The sequence below is a fragment of the Neoarius graeffei genome, chromosome 7 (assembly GCF_027579695.1).
Source record: "Neoarius graeffei isolate fNeoGra1 chromosome 7, fNeoGra1.pri, whole genome shotgun sequence".
In the NCBI taxonomy this organism is placed as follows: Eukaryota; Metazoa; Chordata; class Actinopteri; order Siluriformes; family Ariidae; genus Neoarius; species Neoarius graeffei.
This window is the reverse complement of record NC_083575.1, coordinates 39,871,135-39,889,422: the sequence shown is the minus strand read 5'-3', so window position 1 is coordinate 39,889,422 and position 18,288 is coordinate 39,871,135. Positions and strand designations below refer to the sequence as shown.

General features: G+C 42.1%; 1 protein-coding gene across 3 annotated transcripts in view; it reads right to left on the bottom strand.

The window, feature by feature from the left end:
* prepl (prolyl endopeptidase like) overlaps positions 1–18,288 on the bottom strand; it is a 43,547-nt gene that overhangs the window by 9,418 nt on the left and 15,841 nt on the right. The window contains exons 7-12 of one of the 3 annotated variants that reach the window (XM_060925613.1): positions 10,663–10,854; positions 10,051–10,257; positions 8,398–8,573; positions 7,981–8,197; positions 4,842–4,991; positions 4,638–4,764 (exon numbers count right to left, since the gene is read on the bottom strand). In XM_060925613.1, the coding sequence (XP_060781596.1) occupies positions 4,638–4,764; positions 4,842–4,991; positions 7,981–8,197; positions 8,398–8,573; positions 10,051–10,257; positions 10,663–10,854 (1,069 nt within the window). Of the gene's footprint in view, positions 1–4,637; positions 4,765–4,841; positions 4,992–5,144; positions 6,247–7,980; positions 8,198–8,397; positions 8,574–10,050; positions 10,258–10,662; positions 10,855–18,288 lie in introns of those variants that run through there. The other 2 variants (XR_009655048.1, XM_060925614.1) reach the window with 2 other exon arrangements.

The following is an 18,288-nucleotide window of genomic DNA, read 5'->3' as shown; positions in this document are numbered from 1 at the left end:
GTGAGTGGCAAAAGTATGTGAACCTCTAGGATTAGCAGTTAATTTGAAGCTGAAATTAGAGTCAGGCGTTTTCAATCAATGGGATGACAATCAGGTGTGAGTGGGCACCGTTTTATTTAAAGAACAGGGATCTATCAAAGTCTGATCTTCATAACACATGTTTGTGGAAGTGTATCATGGCACAAACAAAGGAGATTTCTGAGGACCTCAGAAAAAGCGTTGTTGATGCTCATCAGGCTGGAAAAGGTTACAAAACCATCTCTAAAGAGTTTGGACTCCACCAATCCACAGTCAGACAGATTGTATACAAATGGAGGAAATTCAAGACCATTGTTACCCTCCCCAAGAGTGGTCGACCAACAAAGATCACTCCAAGAGCAAGGCGTGTAATAGTCGGCGAGGTCACAAAGGACCCCAGGGTAACTTCTAAGCAACTGAAGGCCTCTCTCACATTGGCTAATGTTAATGTTCATGAGTCCACCATCAGGAGAACACTGAACAACAATGGTGTGCATGGCAGGATTGCAAGGAGAAAGCCACTGCTCTCCAAAAAGAACATTGCTGCTCATCTGCAGTTTGCTAAAGATCACGTGGACAAGCCAGAAGGCTATTGGAAAAACGTTTTGTGGATGGATGAGACCAAAATAGAACTTTTTGGTTAAAATGAGAAGCGTTATGTTTGGAGAAAGGAAAACACTGCATTCCAGCATAAGAACCTTATCCCATCTGTGAAACATGGTCGTGGTAGTATCATGGTTTGGTCCCGTTTTGCTGCATCTGGGCCAGGACGGCTTGCCATCATTGATGGAGCAATGAATTCTGAATTATACCAGCAAATTCTAAAGGAAAATGTCAGGACATCTATCCATGAACTAAATCTCAAGAGAAGGTGGGTCATGCAGCAAGACAACGACCCTAAGCACACAAGTCGTTCTACCAAAGAATGGTTAAAGAAGAATAAAATTCATGTTTTGGAATGGCCAAGTCAAAGTTCTGACTTTAATCCAATGGAAATGTTGTGGAAGGACCTGAAGCGAGCAGTTCATGTGAAGAAACCCACCAACATCCCAGAGTTGAAGCTGTTCTGCATGGAGGAATGGGCTAAAATTCCTCCAGGCTGGTGTGCAGGACTGATCAACAGTTACCGCAAACGTTTAGTTGCAGTTATTGCTGCACAAGGGGGTCACACCAGATACTGAAAACAAAGGTTCACATACTTTTGCCACTCACAGATATGTAATATTGGATTATTTCCCTCAATAAATAAATGACCAAGTATAATATTTTTGTCTCATTTGTTTAACTGGGTTCTCTTTATCTACTTTTAGGGCTTGTGTGAAAATCTGATGACGTTTTAGGTCATATTTAATGCAGAAATATAGAAAATCCTAAAGGGTTCACAAACTTTCAAGCACCACCGTATATAATACATTTTAACTCGTTCTCTTGTTACTAAAAAGTTAACATTTGCATTTATTAACAGGAATGCTTTGTGAATGAACAGCCAAGTGTTACCCCGGTTATTCACCGTGGTTAATCATGATGACAGGGACAGAGTTAGTCTCTTTGAACATTATTATAAAGCACGGCTTTGTGACGAACTCAGGGTTACATGACTGCAATGCCTTGTCCACAGGACAGGTGGAGCCATGCAGACAGCCTAATCTAAAACAGCGAGACTCTGTCTCATACTTCCTAACATATCCAGAACTTTCAGCATGCTGCTCATAATGCTGAGAGGCCATAGAGAAACTTGCATGTTGTCACTTTATATACGACTCTGAAGCGCAGTGATGTTTGAACATCACACAGCTAATCCTGAAAACTCCTCCGTCTGCTGTCTGTTATCAGCAATGTCGCTGTGGGTGTCTTTGCCTATCAGCCTGCCTCTCTCTGGACTGCTTTTCACAATCCTCATCCTGACCTTGGCCCAGGCCCGTGTATTGTTCCTGATCTGATATGCTATCTTTCAAACATGCTAATCGCTCCAGCTGCTGGCGTGTGTGATCAGCATTTTATCTCCCAAAGAAGGGTAGCAAGAGATTAGAGGGAGACTTTCTTTTAGCATTCATCTGTGTGTGCGCGTGTGCATGTTAATTAACCAGACACAGAGAAGGAAAGGGATTTGCACTTGAAGGGATTGGGATGTGCTGACACCGTATCTCAGACAGAATGCTCACACACAGGGTGACCTCTGCGTGATAGAACAGGCTTCTATCAAATCACCTGTTTTCAGACGGAGGACGACTTACTCTCCTGTGAGAGCAGTGGAGTTTGTGCTAATCCAACTGGCTGATTTGAGACCTGACCTTTTAGAAAACGACCTCTACGTTTAGTTACATCATACGCCACTCATTCTATTCTTCTTGCCATCCTTTCAACAATATACAGTAGGTGCGGTTTTTGTTTTGCTCGACAGTTCTTGACACAGCTCATGCTGTGAGATAATCTACTAGCATGCTTGTCCCAGCATGTCAAATGGTCTATGCAGGACATTAAGGTCATGTCAAGCAGTTACTAGTGAAGGGAAATGGACTTGAGTTGTAACGTTGGAAATTTGCCATTTATCTGACAGGCTTTATCTGTACTCAAGTGGTTAAAGGTATAGTCGTCAATTTTAGCTAAATCTAGTTGTTTCGAAACTCAAATACAAATTCAGTCTCTCCTTTCAGTACTCTCTGCAAAACCGCAAAACACACACTGCCAGAACACCTAATGCTTGTGCAAGAGGTGAGCAGTAACAGCCGCAGAGACTGAGAAGATATTTTCTTGACAGCTGTTAAAATGTAATGCTGCATTCGACTAGAGGTCGTAACACAAAATTCCCAACCTCCGACCAGGAAAACCCAAAGAAAATGCCCCTTCAACTCAGAATTCCTACTCATGGAACTTGGAATGGTCTTCCCATCTCTGTAGGGTTCCTAAGTCGAATGCGATATCTGAAAACCTTCATTAAACATCACAGTAGGCTTGACAGCGCGCCACTGCACTGATGAACCTCCCATACGTTTGCATGGAAGAACAGCATGTTTTCGTTTGGTCTTTAAAGACGTTTAAAAGTGGTCAATCTACATAAAACTAGTGTCAATTCAAGAATAAATGACATATTTATGGAATATATTGTTAATTTTGTGTGGTGTTGTAATGAGCTTTTACTTTAAGCATTTTTTTTTTAACGTTGTGTAATGCGATACACCAAATTCAATAGCGTTGCCATCTTGGATTTTTTAGTGATATTCGTCACTGGTGTGTGTTTGTTGTTGCTGCTTCCAGATTGCTCACTGTTGGTTCAATCAGCTTGAAACTCATGATTCCTATCTCGTGGTCGAATCTCTCGTTTTGACTTGTTTTTCCAATCAAATCGGCTGAACGCTTTGCTATTTAATGCCCGCAAAAGATCGGATCACTGAGGAAAATTTTGTCTCATCTCATTGTCTCTAGCCGCTTTATCCTGTCCTACAGGGTCGCAGGCAAGCTGGAGCCTATCCCAGCTGACTACGGGCGAAAGGCGGGGTACACCCTGGACAAGTCGCCAGGTCATCACAGGGCTGACACATAGACACAGACAACCATTCACACTCACATTCACACCTACGCTCAATTTAGAGTCACCAGTTAACCTAACCTGCATGTCTTTGGACTGTGGGGGAAACCGGAGCACCCGGAGGAAACCCACGCGGACACGGGGAGAACATGCAAACTCCGCACAGAAAGGCCCTCGCCGGCCATGGGGCTTGAACCTGGACCTTCTTGCTGTGAGGTGACAGTGCTAACCACTACACCACCGTGCCGCCCCCAGGAAAATTTTGTATCCTTCTTAAAAATCAATGATTTTCCTAATAATTTTTTTTCATGGAGAAGAAATGAGAACGTGTATAAATATCAGTAATACTGTTTTGAAGAGAATTAACAAAAGTTTGACTCTCACACAGCTTATACACAGCTCATTCGAGCACCATCGTCGTTAGTGTCCACAGTGTAACGTGAACATACTCGCTAAATTCTGGGTTTTATGTTTAAACACACAGCATGTGCCAATTTCAATGATTTATTACTTTTAAGCCTTCAAGGTGCATAATTGTGATCTACGAAGAAGCCTTTATCTGTAATTCTTACCCTGATACTCAAAATTCGACATCTCTTTATTTTTGGCTTTTTGGTCTGTTCATTTCTAATTGAGGCTTTTTTTCTCATGAATAGAAAATTAAACCAATGGAAAATGATAGCTGGTTTGTGACCAAGGCAATGGACTGAAATGGAAATTTTATAAAACACTGGATTTTCAAATGTTCATAATTTCATTTTTTTAGACACATTTACAAAATTAAACAAGTTTTCAATTCAGATCTTCACGCTCTTTAATTTGGTACATTACACAACACTATGACAACTACTGTAAAAAAAAAAAAAAAGGCCTGTCATTGCTAATGACAGTGCAAAATCACTGACCTGGCCTTTAATAAAGCCATTCAATTCATATTAACTCATTTCAGTGACTATTTCTATTAGCACCTCTCAATAAATCCCTTGTCAAATCCCAAATAATTAATTTCAATTATGATTTCTAGCTCTAGTGAAGTGAATAATAGTGTGAATCAGAAATAGCATCACCATTTCCAGAGAAGGTGTAGACTAACCCTTCATATTGAGGTTGCTGGTATGGGTCTGGATGGCCGCCTTGAGTTTTTCTACATACTTTAACACACCTGCCAAAGGCACTCTGCTGTCCTCAGAGTATGCAGTGATCAGCATGGATGGATAAAGCTGGAACACAAAAGATATAATTGTAAGTCGTCACAAAACATTCAGATTGGCACTGGTAAAATTATAGCCTCAATTACCTGAGGAGTAATATTATGACAGGGACAGTAAGAGGCAATGTTGTTCCAGTCCTGAGTATATGCAAGCGGGTCACCCCACTCCCCTCTCTCCTCCACTGTTAATGGCAGGGACGAGTCCTGCATGGTGCTAAGAACATCCAAAAAAGGTGCCTTGATAGAAAAAACAATGCAAGTGATTCTTATATATCGATGTCTTGTATATTGATGAAACATTTACCTGAATTCATCATAATATAGGGTTCAATATCAATATTATTAGCAAATATACATTCACAAGCCACTTTATCAGGTACACCCACACACCTGGTGTTTTATGCAGTTCTCTAAATCAGCCAATCCCTTAACAGCAGCACAAATCAAGAGCTTCAGTTAATGTTCACTTCAAACATCAGAACGGGAAAAATTGTGATCTCAAAGTGTGACTTTCACTGTGGCACGGGTGTTGGTTTGAGCCAGATGGACTGGTTTGAGTATTTCAGAAACTGCTGATCTCCTGGGGTTTTCACACACAACAGTCTCTTTTGAGTTTATACAGAATGGTGCGGGGATACGGGGTGGTGGGACACTGAGTGAGTGACAGTCCTGTGGGTGGAAACAAACGCCTTGATGATACGAGAGGTCAGAGGAAAATGGCCAGATTGGTTGGAGCTGCCAAAAAGGATATAGTAACTCATATAATCACTTTCTACAACTGTGGTGAGCAGAAAAGCATCTCAGCATGCAACAGCAGAAAACCACATTGGGTTCCACTCCTGCCAGCCAAGAACAAGAATCTTAGAACCAACAACAAGTTCCTATTAAAGTGGCTGGTGAGTGCACTTTCACACAAATCACATTCCTTGCATTCCAGTCAGGAAATAGCTTATCTGGGAATTACTGCATGCTTCCAAGATTAAGGCAAAAGATTAATTGCTGTCTTCTAAAGTTCTTTATTTTGCCTAAATTTAAAGATATCATTGTTTGTGGGAAATCTCATCATTCTGTATTCTGTTTGAGTTTGAAATTATGATGAGAGAGTGTCAGTGACATAGAATTCGTAAACTGCACTCTAATGTTACTGGTGTTATTGAATGACTTTCAGGCGGCACGGTGGTGTAGTGGTTAGCACTGTCGCCTCATGGCAAGAAGGTTCTGGGTTCGAGCCCTGTGGCCGGCGAGGGCCTTTCTGTGCGGAGTTTGCATGTTCTCCCCGTGTCCGTGTGGGTTTCCTCCGGGTGCTCCGGTTTCCCCCACAGTCCAAAGACATGCAGGTTAGGTTAACTGGTGACTCTAAATTGACCGTAGGTGTGAATGTGAGTGTGAATGGTTGCCTGTGTCTATGTGTCAGCCCTGTGATGACCCGGTGACTTGTCCAGGGTGTACCCCGCCTTTCGCCCGTAGTCAGCTGGGATAGGCTCCTGCGATGCTGCACAGGATACACGGTTATGGAAAATGGATGGATGGATGAATGAAAGACTGTCTAAAACTTAAATTCTACATGGAAAAAATACATTTGAGCACACATTCCTGTGACTTTTTATTAAAAAAAAGATTTAATTGGTACATATTCCCTTTCTGGCGGCACGGTGGTGTAGTGGTTAGCGCTGTCGCCTCACAGCAAGAAGGTCCTGGGTTCGAGCCCTGGGGCCGGCGAGGGCCTTTCTGTGTGGAGTTTGCATGTTCTCCCCGTGTCCGCGTGGGTTTCCTCCGGGTGCTCCGGTTTCCCCCACAGTCCAAAGACATGCAGGTTAGGTTAACTGGTGACTCTAAATTGAGCGAAGGTGTGAATGTGGGTGTGAATGGTTGTCTGTGTCTATGTGTCAGCCCTGTGATGACCTGGCGACTTGTCCAGGGTGTACCCCGCCTTTCGCCCGTAGTCAGCTGGGATAGGCTCCAGCTTGCCTGCGACCCTGTAGAAGGATAAAGCGGCTAGAGATAATGAATGAATGAATGAATGAATGAATATTCCCTTTCTGGCGGCATGGTGGTGTAGTGGTTAGCACTGTCGCCTCACAGCAAGAAGGTCCTGGCTTCGAGCCCAGCGGCTGGCGAGGGCCTTTTTGTGCGGAGTTTGCATGTTCTCCCCGTGTCCGCGTGGGTTTCCTCTGGGTGCTTTGGTTTCCCCCACAATCCAAAGACATGCAGGTTAGGCTAACTGGTGGCCCTAAATTGACCGTAAGTGTGAATGTGAGTGTGAATGGTTGTTTGTCTCTGTGTCAGCCCTGCGATAACCTGGTGACTTGCCCAGAGTGTATCCTGCCTGTCGCCCGTAGTCAGCTGGGATAGGCTCCAGCTTGTCTGCGACCCTGTAGGACAGGATAAGCAGCTATGGATGGATATTCCCTTTCTGAGCATATACGGTGGCTTGGAATATTGAAGGCTATTCCAAGGCATTTTAATCTCTCATCTCATCTCATTATCTCTAGCCGCTTTATCCTTCTACAGGGTCGCAGGCAAGCTGGAGCCTATCCCAGCTGATTACGGGTGAAAGGCGGGGTACACCCTGGACAAGTCGCCAGGTCATCACAGGGCTGACACATAGACACAGACACATTCACACTCACACCTACGGTCAATTTAGAGTCACCAGTTAACCTAACCTGCATGTCTTTGGACTGTGGGGGAAACCGGAGCACCCGGAGGAAACCCACACGGACACGGAGAGAACATGCAAACTCCGCACAGAAAGGCCCTCGCCGGCCATGGGGTTCGAACCCAGGACCTTCTTGCTGTGAGGCGACAGCGCTAACCACTACACCACCGTGCCGCCCCAGGCATTTTAATTTGTAGGAAAACTGGAGAAAAAAAAAAAGGTCTTTTTAAAGGATTGATCTTGATGAATTGTAAATAACACAACCACTTATTTTAAGAAAAAAAAAAGTCCATTTAAATATTAGGCTGTCTTTAAATAGTCCTAACCTGCTGTTTGGTAAAACAGCTAAGCCTATTTTTAAAATTCTGCTCAGTGAGAAGTATACCGTAGATCATCAGTTTGGTCTACAAAAGACCTTTAAACCAGAAATCCATAGCTAAACTCAGAGAATAAATGTTGCAAGGATACTACTTTACTGTGTTATTTTTACCCCACCTGTCTTCTGACAAATCCTGCATTCTGTGCTAGAAATGGCCTGTAGTAGAGCTTCATGATATTGCAACTCACCTGCAGGAGGACAGCTCTGAGGAGGTGAGGATGCTGGTTGCACAGTGCACCCACTAGGACAGCTCCTGCACTGCGTGCAGTGAGTGCAGTTAGTGCAGGCTGGGACACTCCTGACTGGAAGAGAGTCTGAATACAGGCAGTGAGATCCTCCACTCCGTTCTGCTTATGCTGTAAACACCCTGCTCGATGCCAGGCCAGACCACACTCACCACCACCCCTGCTCAATTACACCCACACACGCACACAAACATACATACGTGCATGCAGTAAGACACAGAGATTTGCTATTATTGCTGATATTTGGATGAATATTTCTTTCAGAATACTAATCTGGCCCTATTGCAGAGCCTACAAGCTTTCCTTAACACTCTACATTCTGCACAGACCTGAAACATGAGTGGAGTGATCGTTTGGTACCTGACATGGCAGTAGGCCAAAGCCCAGTTATCCTCTAGCAGCAGTCTCTTCTCAGGACTGAAGGTCATATTGAGGTCCAGGCCGTAAGCACCATATACATGGAGCAGGAGTGGAACATCACGCAGATCAGCCAATGATTTTGTGTGAAAAAGTGTCAAAGGCACTGCAGTCCCATCCTAAAACACAGATTCACAATGAAGGTGTACATATTAAAAACACACTATATTGGCAAAAGTATGTGGACGCCTGACCAATCACACTCATAATTCCTTTTTGAACCTCCCACTCCTGATTTAGTTAACCCCTTCGGACATAATGTGTACAATTGTACACGTGAAGTTCCATAGCATTTTTCCTTGTGTCCGAAGGGGATAATAACCTCTACTCTTCTGGGAAGGCTTTCCACTAGATTTTGGAGCATGCTTGTGGGGATTTGTGGTTGTAAAGCCACAAGAGCATCAGTGAAGTTGGGCACTGATGTCAGGCGGGATTCCAATTCGTCCCCAAAGGTGCTCACTGGGGTTGAGGTCAGGGCTCTGTGCAGGACACATGAACTCTTCACCTCTAACCTTGGCAAACCATGCCATGCTTTGTGCACTGTCATGTTGGAACATTTTCAGCTCCAGTGAAGGGAAACCTTGATGCTACAGTGTACAAAGACATCCCAGACAATTGTGCGCTTAAAGGAACAGTCCACCGTACTTCCATAATGAAATATGCTCTTATCTGAATTGAGACGAGCTGCTCCGTACCCGTCCGAGCTTTGCGCGACCTCCCAGTCAGTCAGACGCAGTCAGACGCGCTGTCACTCCTGTTAGCAATGTAGCTAGGCTCAGTATGACCAATGGTATTTTTTGGGGCTGTAGTTAGATGCGACCAAACTCTTCCGCGTTTTTCCTGTTTACATAGGTTTATATGACCAGTGATATGAAACAAGTTCAGTTACACAAATTGAAACGTAGCGATTTTCTATGCTATGGAAAGTCCGCACTATAATGACAGGTGTACTAACACCTTCTGCGCGCTTCGACAGCGCATTGATACAGATATCAATGCGCTGTCGAAGCGCGCAGAAGGTGTTAGTACGCCTGTCATTATAGTGCGGACTTTCCATAGCATAGAAAATCGCTACGTTTCAATTTGTGTAACTGAACTTGTTTCATGTCACTGGTCATATAAACCTATGTAAACAGGAAAAATGCGGAAGAGTTTGGTCGCATCTAACTACAGCCCCAAAAAATACCATTGGCCATACTGAGCCTAGCTACATTGCTAACAGGAGTGACAGCGCGTCTGACTGCGTCTGACTGACTGGGAGGTCGCGCAAAGCTCGGACAGGTACGGAGCAGCTCGTCTCAATTCAGATAAGAGCATATTTCATTATGGAAGTACGGTGGACTGTTCCTTTAATAAACTAAAGGTGTCCACATACATCTGGCCATATAGTGTATATTAGGTTTGGGTATTAAATATTATGTTTCCTTATTGATCCTCGTGAAGTGAGAAATGTGTGCGTGTGAGACATAGAAAGTACTATATATGTCCTAAACTAGTGTTTAACGTCAGTCTTGAGCAATAAACTGAGCTGATTGTGGATCTCTAGGACTGAACTTTGTCACACTGTAGTATGATATTATATACTTGAATAAAGACCTGGCTGATGGCCTGCAGGTGGGTGGTGTGACACTCAGAGAGGGTGGTGTGTTGAAACACTCCTTCACAGGAGAGGGGTCGCTCATCCGTAGGAGATAAGCGGTAGCGGACAGGGGGATGAACCGGGGAGGACAGGAGGAAGTGGAATACCTTTCTTTTCAATGTGTCAGAGCGTTCTGTCTCTACAGCACAGGCCCAGGATGGCAGCTATTTTAATCACAAGAATTATTATTACACAAAAAAAGCTCTCCCATCACATTCTAAGCCATAGCAAGAACATTCAAAACATCAAGTTCTACTTTTTGTTAAAATTGGCTGACGATGCAGTTAAAATGTTAACTGCTCTAGCCAGGAAATGTTACGACTGTGCAATTTCTACTAACTTGAATGAATGAAGAATATATAGCACTACATTAACTCTAACTAATGCAAATTTATTTGAAGGTTAAGAATTGGGCTATTTAATTCAGTCATGTATGAAGATAAGGAGTTGTTCAAATGTCTGGCATTGCAGTGGTAAGATACATACGACAATTCTATAAAACAAAGTGCATTTAATGTTTATACACAGTAGCAGTATTGTAATGAGTACAGGTGTAAATGACTTCTCACATAGTGAATGGCCACATGGTTAGGAGTTTTTAATGGAAAGGTCTGCAGTTGGAGTCGACCCTGAGGCCCCCGTAATGTGAACAGACAATGGTCTGGAAACATCTCCATGTCTTTAATGACTGCTCCAGGTCCAGGCCTGAACATAGGCTCCCAGTAGCACATGGCTGGAGAGGAGAGAGGGGTCCTCAGCAGCTTCAGAAATAAACCAAATGAGCAGGTCAAAAGAACTGTAATCATACAAATTATACACACATGCAGAGCGCAAGTCTAAGAGAAAATTCAGAAAGATGTCTCTCTCAAATTGCATGCTGCCTCTCGGTAACAAAACACTAACCCCGTTTCCAGAAAAGTTGGGATATTTTCCAAAATACAATAAAACCAAAAATCTGTGATTTGTTAATTCATGCGAGTCTTTATTTAACAGACAAAAGTACAAAGAAAAGACTTTCAATAGTTTTACTGACCAACTTAATTGTATTTTGTAAACATAAATGAAGTTAGAATGCGATGCCTGCAACACACTCAAAAATGTTGGGACAGAGGCATTATTACCATTGTATTACATCACCTTTCCTTTTAATAACACTTTTTCAATCATATGGGATCTGAGGATACTAATTGTTGGAGTTTTGCAATTGGAATTTTTGTCCATTCTTGCTTGACACGAAACTTCAGCTGCTCAAGTTTGTGATCGCCGTTTGTCTGATTCTCCTCTTCATGATGCGCCATACATTCTCAGTAGGAGACAGATCTGGACTGGCAGCAGGCCAGTCAAGCACACGCACTCTGTATATGAAGCCACGCTGTTGTAGCCAGTGCAGAATGAGGTCTGGCACTGTCCTGCTGAAATAAGCACTGACTCCCCGGGAAGAGACGTCTCCTTGATGAACATGTCTCTCTAAAATCCCAATATATATGTCCCAATATATCAATGGTATCTTCAGACACATACAACTCACCCATGCCGTGGACACTGATGCCCCCCATACCATCACAGATGCCAACTTTTGCACCTTTCTCTGATAACAAACTGAAAGGTGGTGTTCACCTTTGGCATGGAGAACTCGAGTCTGGTTTTCCCAAAAACAAGCTGAAATGTGGACTCATCTGACCACAGCACATGTTTTCACTGTCTTTCGGTCCATCTGAGATGAGTTCAGGCCCAGAGAAATCGGCATCGTTTCTGCATAGAATTGATGAATGGCTTCCTCGGTGCATAATACACTTTCAGGTTGCATTTCTGGATGCAGCAGTGGACTGTGTTTAGTGACAACGGTTTTCTGAAGTACTCCTAGGCCCATGTGGCTATATTTGTCACATTAGCATAACGGTTTCTTAGGCAGTGCCACCTGAGGGCTTGAAGGTCACGCACATTCAACAGTGGTTTCCGACCTTGCCCTTTATGCACTGAGATGTCCTTGAATTCCCTGAATCTTTTCACAATACTATGTATTATAGGTCTTGATAGACCTAAAATCTTTCGTTGACTCACAATTCTCACAAATTTTGGCACAAAGGAGTGAACCACGACCCATCCTTGCTTGCAGAGACTGAGCCTCTGGTGCTGCTCCTTTTATACCCAATCATGATACCAATTAACCTGTTTATTGTGGAGTCTTCCAAAATGGTGTTACTTGAATAACCTATAAACTTTATAGTCTTATTTTGCCTCTGTCCCAACTTTTTTGAGTGTGTTCCAGGCATCAAATTCTAACTTCGTTAATATGAGCAAAATACATTTAAGTTGGTCAGTAAAACTATTGAAACTCTTTTATTTGTACTTTTGTCAGTTAAATAAAGGCTCACATGAATTAACAAATCAGATTTTTGTTTTTATTGCATTTTGGAAAATATCCCAACTTTTCTGGAAATAGGGTTTGCACTTTCTGCATACTACTTTTACAACCACTGCATTAAATATGTATTATTTATTTACTTATAAATCAACATTGACTGTTTCTGGCAGCACCTTAAATTGTTTGTGTCGCTTTAGACTATGGCCAACTGGTTTTAACACAAGGATTTTTCTTAGATAGTGAGGCAGTTCTGTGGAATCCATTAATCATTATTGCAATACTGTCATCACTCCAATGTGTCATTACATATTAATCAGCAGAATGCATCATCCAATATCAATTCATTCATTCACTTATTCATTCATCCATTTTAAATAATCATTTTATCATGGCCAGAGTTGCAGTGAATCCAGAGCCTACTCCAAAGAATGCTGAGCATAGGCCAGGAATTGAAAACTGGGAGAAAACCAGTGAACCCTGAGGAAACTCTGAGAGAACATGTAAAAGTAATCAAACTAGGGACCCTGCAGCAGGCTACCCACCGTTTCCCATAATTTCCTTCACTAAACCAGTGAATTGTATTTTTTTTTCACATCCAAATAAAAGTTTCCTAAACAACATACTATCAGTTCACAACTTTATATGACATTATAAAAATGATTCATTTCAAATTTCAACAGCTGTGATTTGTATAACAACACAGTTTTCTAAAAAAAAAAAAAAAAAAAAGGTATGAATTTACGAGAGAAACTAGATACTGTCGATTAATCAGCTTTGTAGATCAGAAATTTGATTTGTTGACGATCAACTTTTTGTGCAGGAGCAACCATGGCCTCCCAAATGCTATTCAGAGTGGTGTATTGTCTTCCCTCGCTGTAAATCTCATGCTTAAGAAGGGGCCACAAGTACTCAATAGGGTTTAAGTCAGGTGAGGAAGGGGGCCATGTCATTACTTTGTCATCTTTAAGGCCTTTGTGGGCTCGCCAAGCAGTGGAGTACTTGGGTGCATGTGATGGTGCATTGTTCTGCATAACAATCATGGCCTTCTTGAATGATGCAGACTTCTTCCCATACCACTGCTTGAAGAATGTATCTTTTAGAAACTGGCAGTAGGTTTGGAAGTTGATGTTAAGTCCATCTTCAACCTGAAATGGTCAAACTAGCTCATCCTTAATAATAGCAGCCCATGCCATTACCCCTCCACCACCTTGCTGGTGTCTGAGGCCACATCCACACGACAACGGCAACGTGATGTTATTTAAAAAAAATATCGCCTCCAAATGGGCAACGATCAGTAGAAATCAGGTCCATATGGCAACGCAACGCTTGCTAAAAACGATGCAATACACATGCCACACCTCTAGGGGCGCTGTAAGACGGTCCCTTCGGACACACCAGAACAACCCATACGAAAAAGAACAGTAAAGAACTTATAAGAGTTTACCACTGTCTTAGTAGTAAATCCTTATAAATATAAATAAATATATATGCCATGTATGATTTACTCCTGAAAGTGGCCCATTTTGCATTTTCCTCATACAAATTTTTTATGAAAATCTAGTATGTATGAAGTGAACATTGTGCATGGTTTTTACAGATAATGTGTATGATGAATTACACCGTCTTTGTATGCTTCACGTAATGTTTGTAGTTTTAAATTATATTTTACAGTTTAAAATGTATATGCCTTTTATATGTAAATCCAACACAAACATATGTGGATTTACATATAAAAGGCATATACATTTTAAACTGTAAAATATAATTTAAAACTACAAACATTACGTGAAGCATACAAAGACAGTGTAATTCATCATACACATTATCTGTAAAAACCATGCACAATGTTCACTTCATACATACTAGATTTTCATAAAAAATTTGTATGAGGAAAATGCAAAATGGGCCACTTTCAGGAGTAAATCATACATGGCATATATATTTATTTATAAATCCTTATAAGGATTTATCCTTATATTTATAAGGATTTACTACTAAGACAGTGGTAAACTCTTATAAGTTCTTTACTGTTCTTTTTCGTATGGGAATAGAAGAAGTAAGGACGCATGCGCATAAACTATTATGCGCGAGACTTCATATTAGCCACAAAGTCAGGAAAATCTGTTCGGAAAATTACATTATAATGACCAAATACAATGAAAAGTATTTTTCCAGTCTCACCTGTAAGGTAATCCCATGTGATCTCGTTTGGACGGTAAACCTGTTGGTACAGTTAAACGCAGCTAATCTTTATTCTCCGCTTTGACCTTTCCAATATGGCGGCGAGGATGACGTACGCGGAAGGCGGTGTCTTTAATGGTCCGGAATAAATTGAATACTACACGTTGATGGATTAATTTGTTGTTTCTCACCTGTGAAAGGTAATCCCATGTGATCTCGTTTGGACGGTAAACCTGTTGGTACAGTTAAACGCAGCTAATCTTTATTCTCCACTTTGACCTTTCCAATATGGCGGCGAGGATGACGTACGCGGAAGGCGGCGTCTTTAATGGTCCGGAATAAATTGAATGATATACACGTTGATGGATTAATTTGCTTTTTTGAGGAATGTATTCTAGGACTTAAACCATCATCTGAAGAGGTGAGATCGCTCTTTTTCCCCCCTAGTTTTGCTGGTGGGATTGACTCTGCCCTAAGGGCTATTCTCTCTCTCTCTCTCTCGCTCTCTCTCACTTTGCACCATTACACAATAAATATTCACAGTGAAAATATTTTGTAAGCGCGTTTCATGAACCAAGTTATAGGATTTGTTGACAACTCGCATCGCAATGAGATCATTGGCACTACTGGTGTTAAGAATCAGACCATTTCATAAATGAATATTTTGCTGTAGAGCTGCAGTGTTTGTACAATTGCATGTTTTTCCTTCACTATTACTGTCACTATTCTGCTTCTTGCATTACTACTGTGAACTAACACTGAACATAATAATAATAATAATAATAATATCCAAGCTCATGTTTCACTCTCACTAGTGCTCTGTAAGGCTTTTTCCTGGTGATATTCGTTACACTTCTACCCGGCGTGAAGCACTCACAGTCATGTGGTTGTGACGTCATCGTAAACAAATCCGTTCTACTCATCCAGACGACTTCACAACGGCAACGTTGCCAGATCTTTCCACTCTGGAACCCGTTCTCAAAAAGATTGCGTTTTGGGCACCCAAAACGCCGGTGCCGTGTGGACGCCAGGCCTAAACGATAAGCAATTGTATCGGAGTCACCTGAATCCGTTGCCGTGTGGACAGGGCCTGAGTCAAAGTGCCCTGTGTCCATTAGTTATCCAGCTATGGGCCCATCCATCTGGTCTATCCAGAGTCACTCATTTCATCTGTCCATAAAACCTTTGGAAAATCTGTCCAGATATTTCTTGGCCCAATCTTGACATTTCAACTTGTGAGTCTTGTTTAGTGGTGGTCGTGTTTCAGCCTTCCTTACCTTGGCCATGTCTCTGAGCACCGAACACCTTGTCCTTCTGGACACTCCAGGTCGGTTGCAGTTCTAGAATATTGTGGCACTGGAGGATAATGGGTTCCTGGTAGCTTCATGTTTAATCCTTCTCAAGTCTTTTGCGGTTAATTTGTGTCTTTTCTTCTCCACACATTTTTTGCGACCCTGTTGACTATTTGCAACAAAACGTTTGATTGTTCTGTGCTCACATTTCTATAGCTTAGCTATTTCAAGTGTGCTGCATCCCTCCGATAGGCATTTTATAATTTTTGTCTTTTCAGTGTCTGTTAAATCTCTTTTTTGGCCCATTTTGCCTGAGATAAAGAAGCTGCCTAATAATTATGCACACCTTAATATAGGGTATTAATTACTTTAGGTCACACCCTCCCTCATTACACAAATAAATACCACCTGAGAATGCTTAAATCCAATTAGCATTCAAGTGTATCTACCTTGCGGTTGGAAAACATGCATAGAAATAATGGTAGGGTCAGAGTACTCACTTGCCTAATAATTGTGCACACAGTGTATTATTCTTGACCAAGAAGGCAGTAATATATTTGTGACAAAATTAAGGATTAATTTCTGTCAGTTAAAGGCCCGGTCCCACTGGCCGATGGACACAAAACGTATGCAAAAAGGACACAGCGGACGAGCAAAATTTCGGGGGTGGCTCTATCCGTTTTCATCCGCTCCAGAAATGGACAAAATTTGCGAAAACAGAACAGAAAAGAACGGACGTGGGTAGTATATAGCGGGGATGTTAAACGCATGTTCATAGGAAGCCTAGTGGATGAAAGCGGATGGAAGTGGATGACAGCTCCGAAGGGGTTACCGGTGATAACTGAGAAGCGGACGCATAGCAGAAAGAGCGGATGCATAGCGGATGAAGGGGATGCATCACGTACGCCTAACGGAAACAAAGGGGATGTTGCGCGGATGTATATCGGATGCAGACCGTTCACTGCGCATGCGGGGGGTATGAATTGCGTCTGCTCCGCGGATATAAAGGGATGCAGCACGCACGCTGTCAGCATAAAGCGGAAAGACGTGCTGGCGGCTACATCGAGAGATCCAGATGATTTTCTCCCCCTTTTTATACAAAACATCGATTGTCCGCTAGGTGTCCTTCTACATACTCTAGACATACTCCAGACATCCTAAATATATGAGATACATCCCAGATATAAACGCTTTGTCCGTTTTGAATACTTTATATACGAGATGCATACGCTTACATCCTTTCTATTTCCGTGCTACTAACGATGAATAGACGTTTCATGTACCTTATCTTTCCTCCCTCTTTCCGTTTTCAGCTGCAGCGGATGTGAGTTGCGAGGATGCCCAGAGGATGCAGAGAGGATACAGCAGACGTTTAACGGATGATAACGGACATAGAACGTTTGTTGCTCGTATATGTCGCGGATTTACATCGTACACGGCGGAAAGTTCATCCGTTCTAAAAGTTTTGTGCAGCTCAAAACTTTTTGCACGGATGAAATCACAGTGGACGGATGCTCGATGGATAGAGCGTATGAAGCACGTATGCAATGAGTACACAACGGATGCATAGCGTTTTCCAACGGATGGCAAAGATTTTTTTACGTTTTACATCCTCTTTGCATCCATAAGTGCAGTGGGACCGGGCCTTAAAATGACCTTATGTCTCGGCTGGACATTGTTTGGGAACATTTTGTTTATTTTGATATGAAATGTGTATTTTTGATATGAGATGTGTCTGAATGGCGACAGGGTCTGCGATGATATCACACACACTCACAATGGCCTTTGATATCACACACAACCATAGCCAACGTGTATTGGGAATTAAAAGTTAGATCTAAGATGCATTCAATGATTTAAGTTACTTTTATAGTTTTAAGTTAGTTTTATAATTACAGAATATAATTTAGGGTTGTTAAGACCTTATGATTCTAATGTTAAGACTTCATGAGTTTAATCCTGAATCCTGTTTGACCTTTCTCTGGTGAAGTCGCATTTCTTTGTTTTGCCAGACATATTCTTTGTTTATGTTTCGTGCTTGTCTTTGTTTAGGTTTGTTCTTATTTTCTGTTTGTACCTTGCTATCATGTCATATGATCAGATATGTTATTATGTTATGATTATTTGACCTGCCCCAAGATCAAGCTGCACACTTGCTCAACCACACACACGTACATCTGAACATTCCATCAGAACAGTGATGTAATTAAAATGTGACCTGCTCTCACACACACACACACACACACACACACACAGACACATATCAAAATGATGTCACTTACTCACACCCTCCCTTAGAGACACACGCACACACCCCTCTCTGAGGTCACACACACACACACACACACACACACACA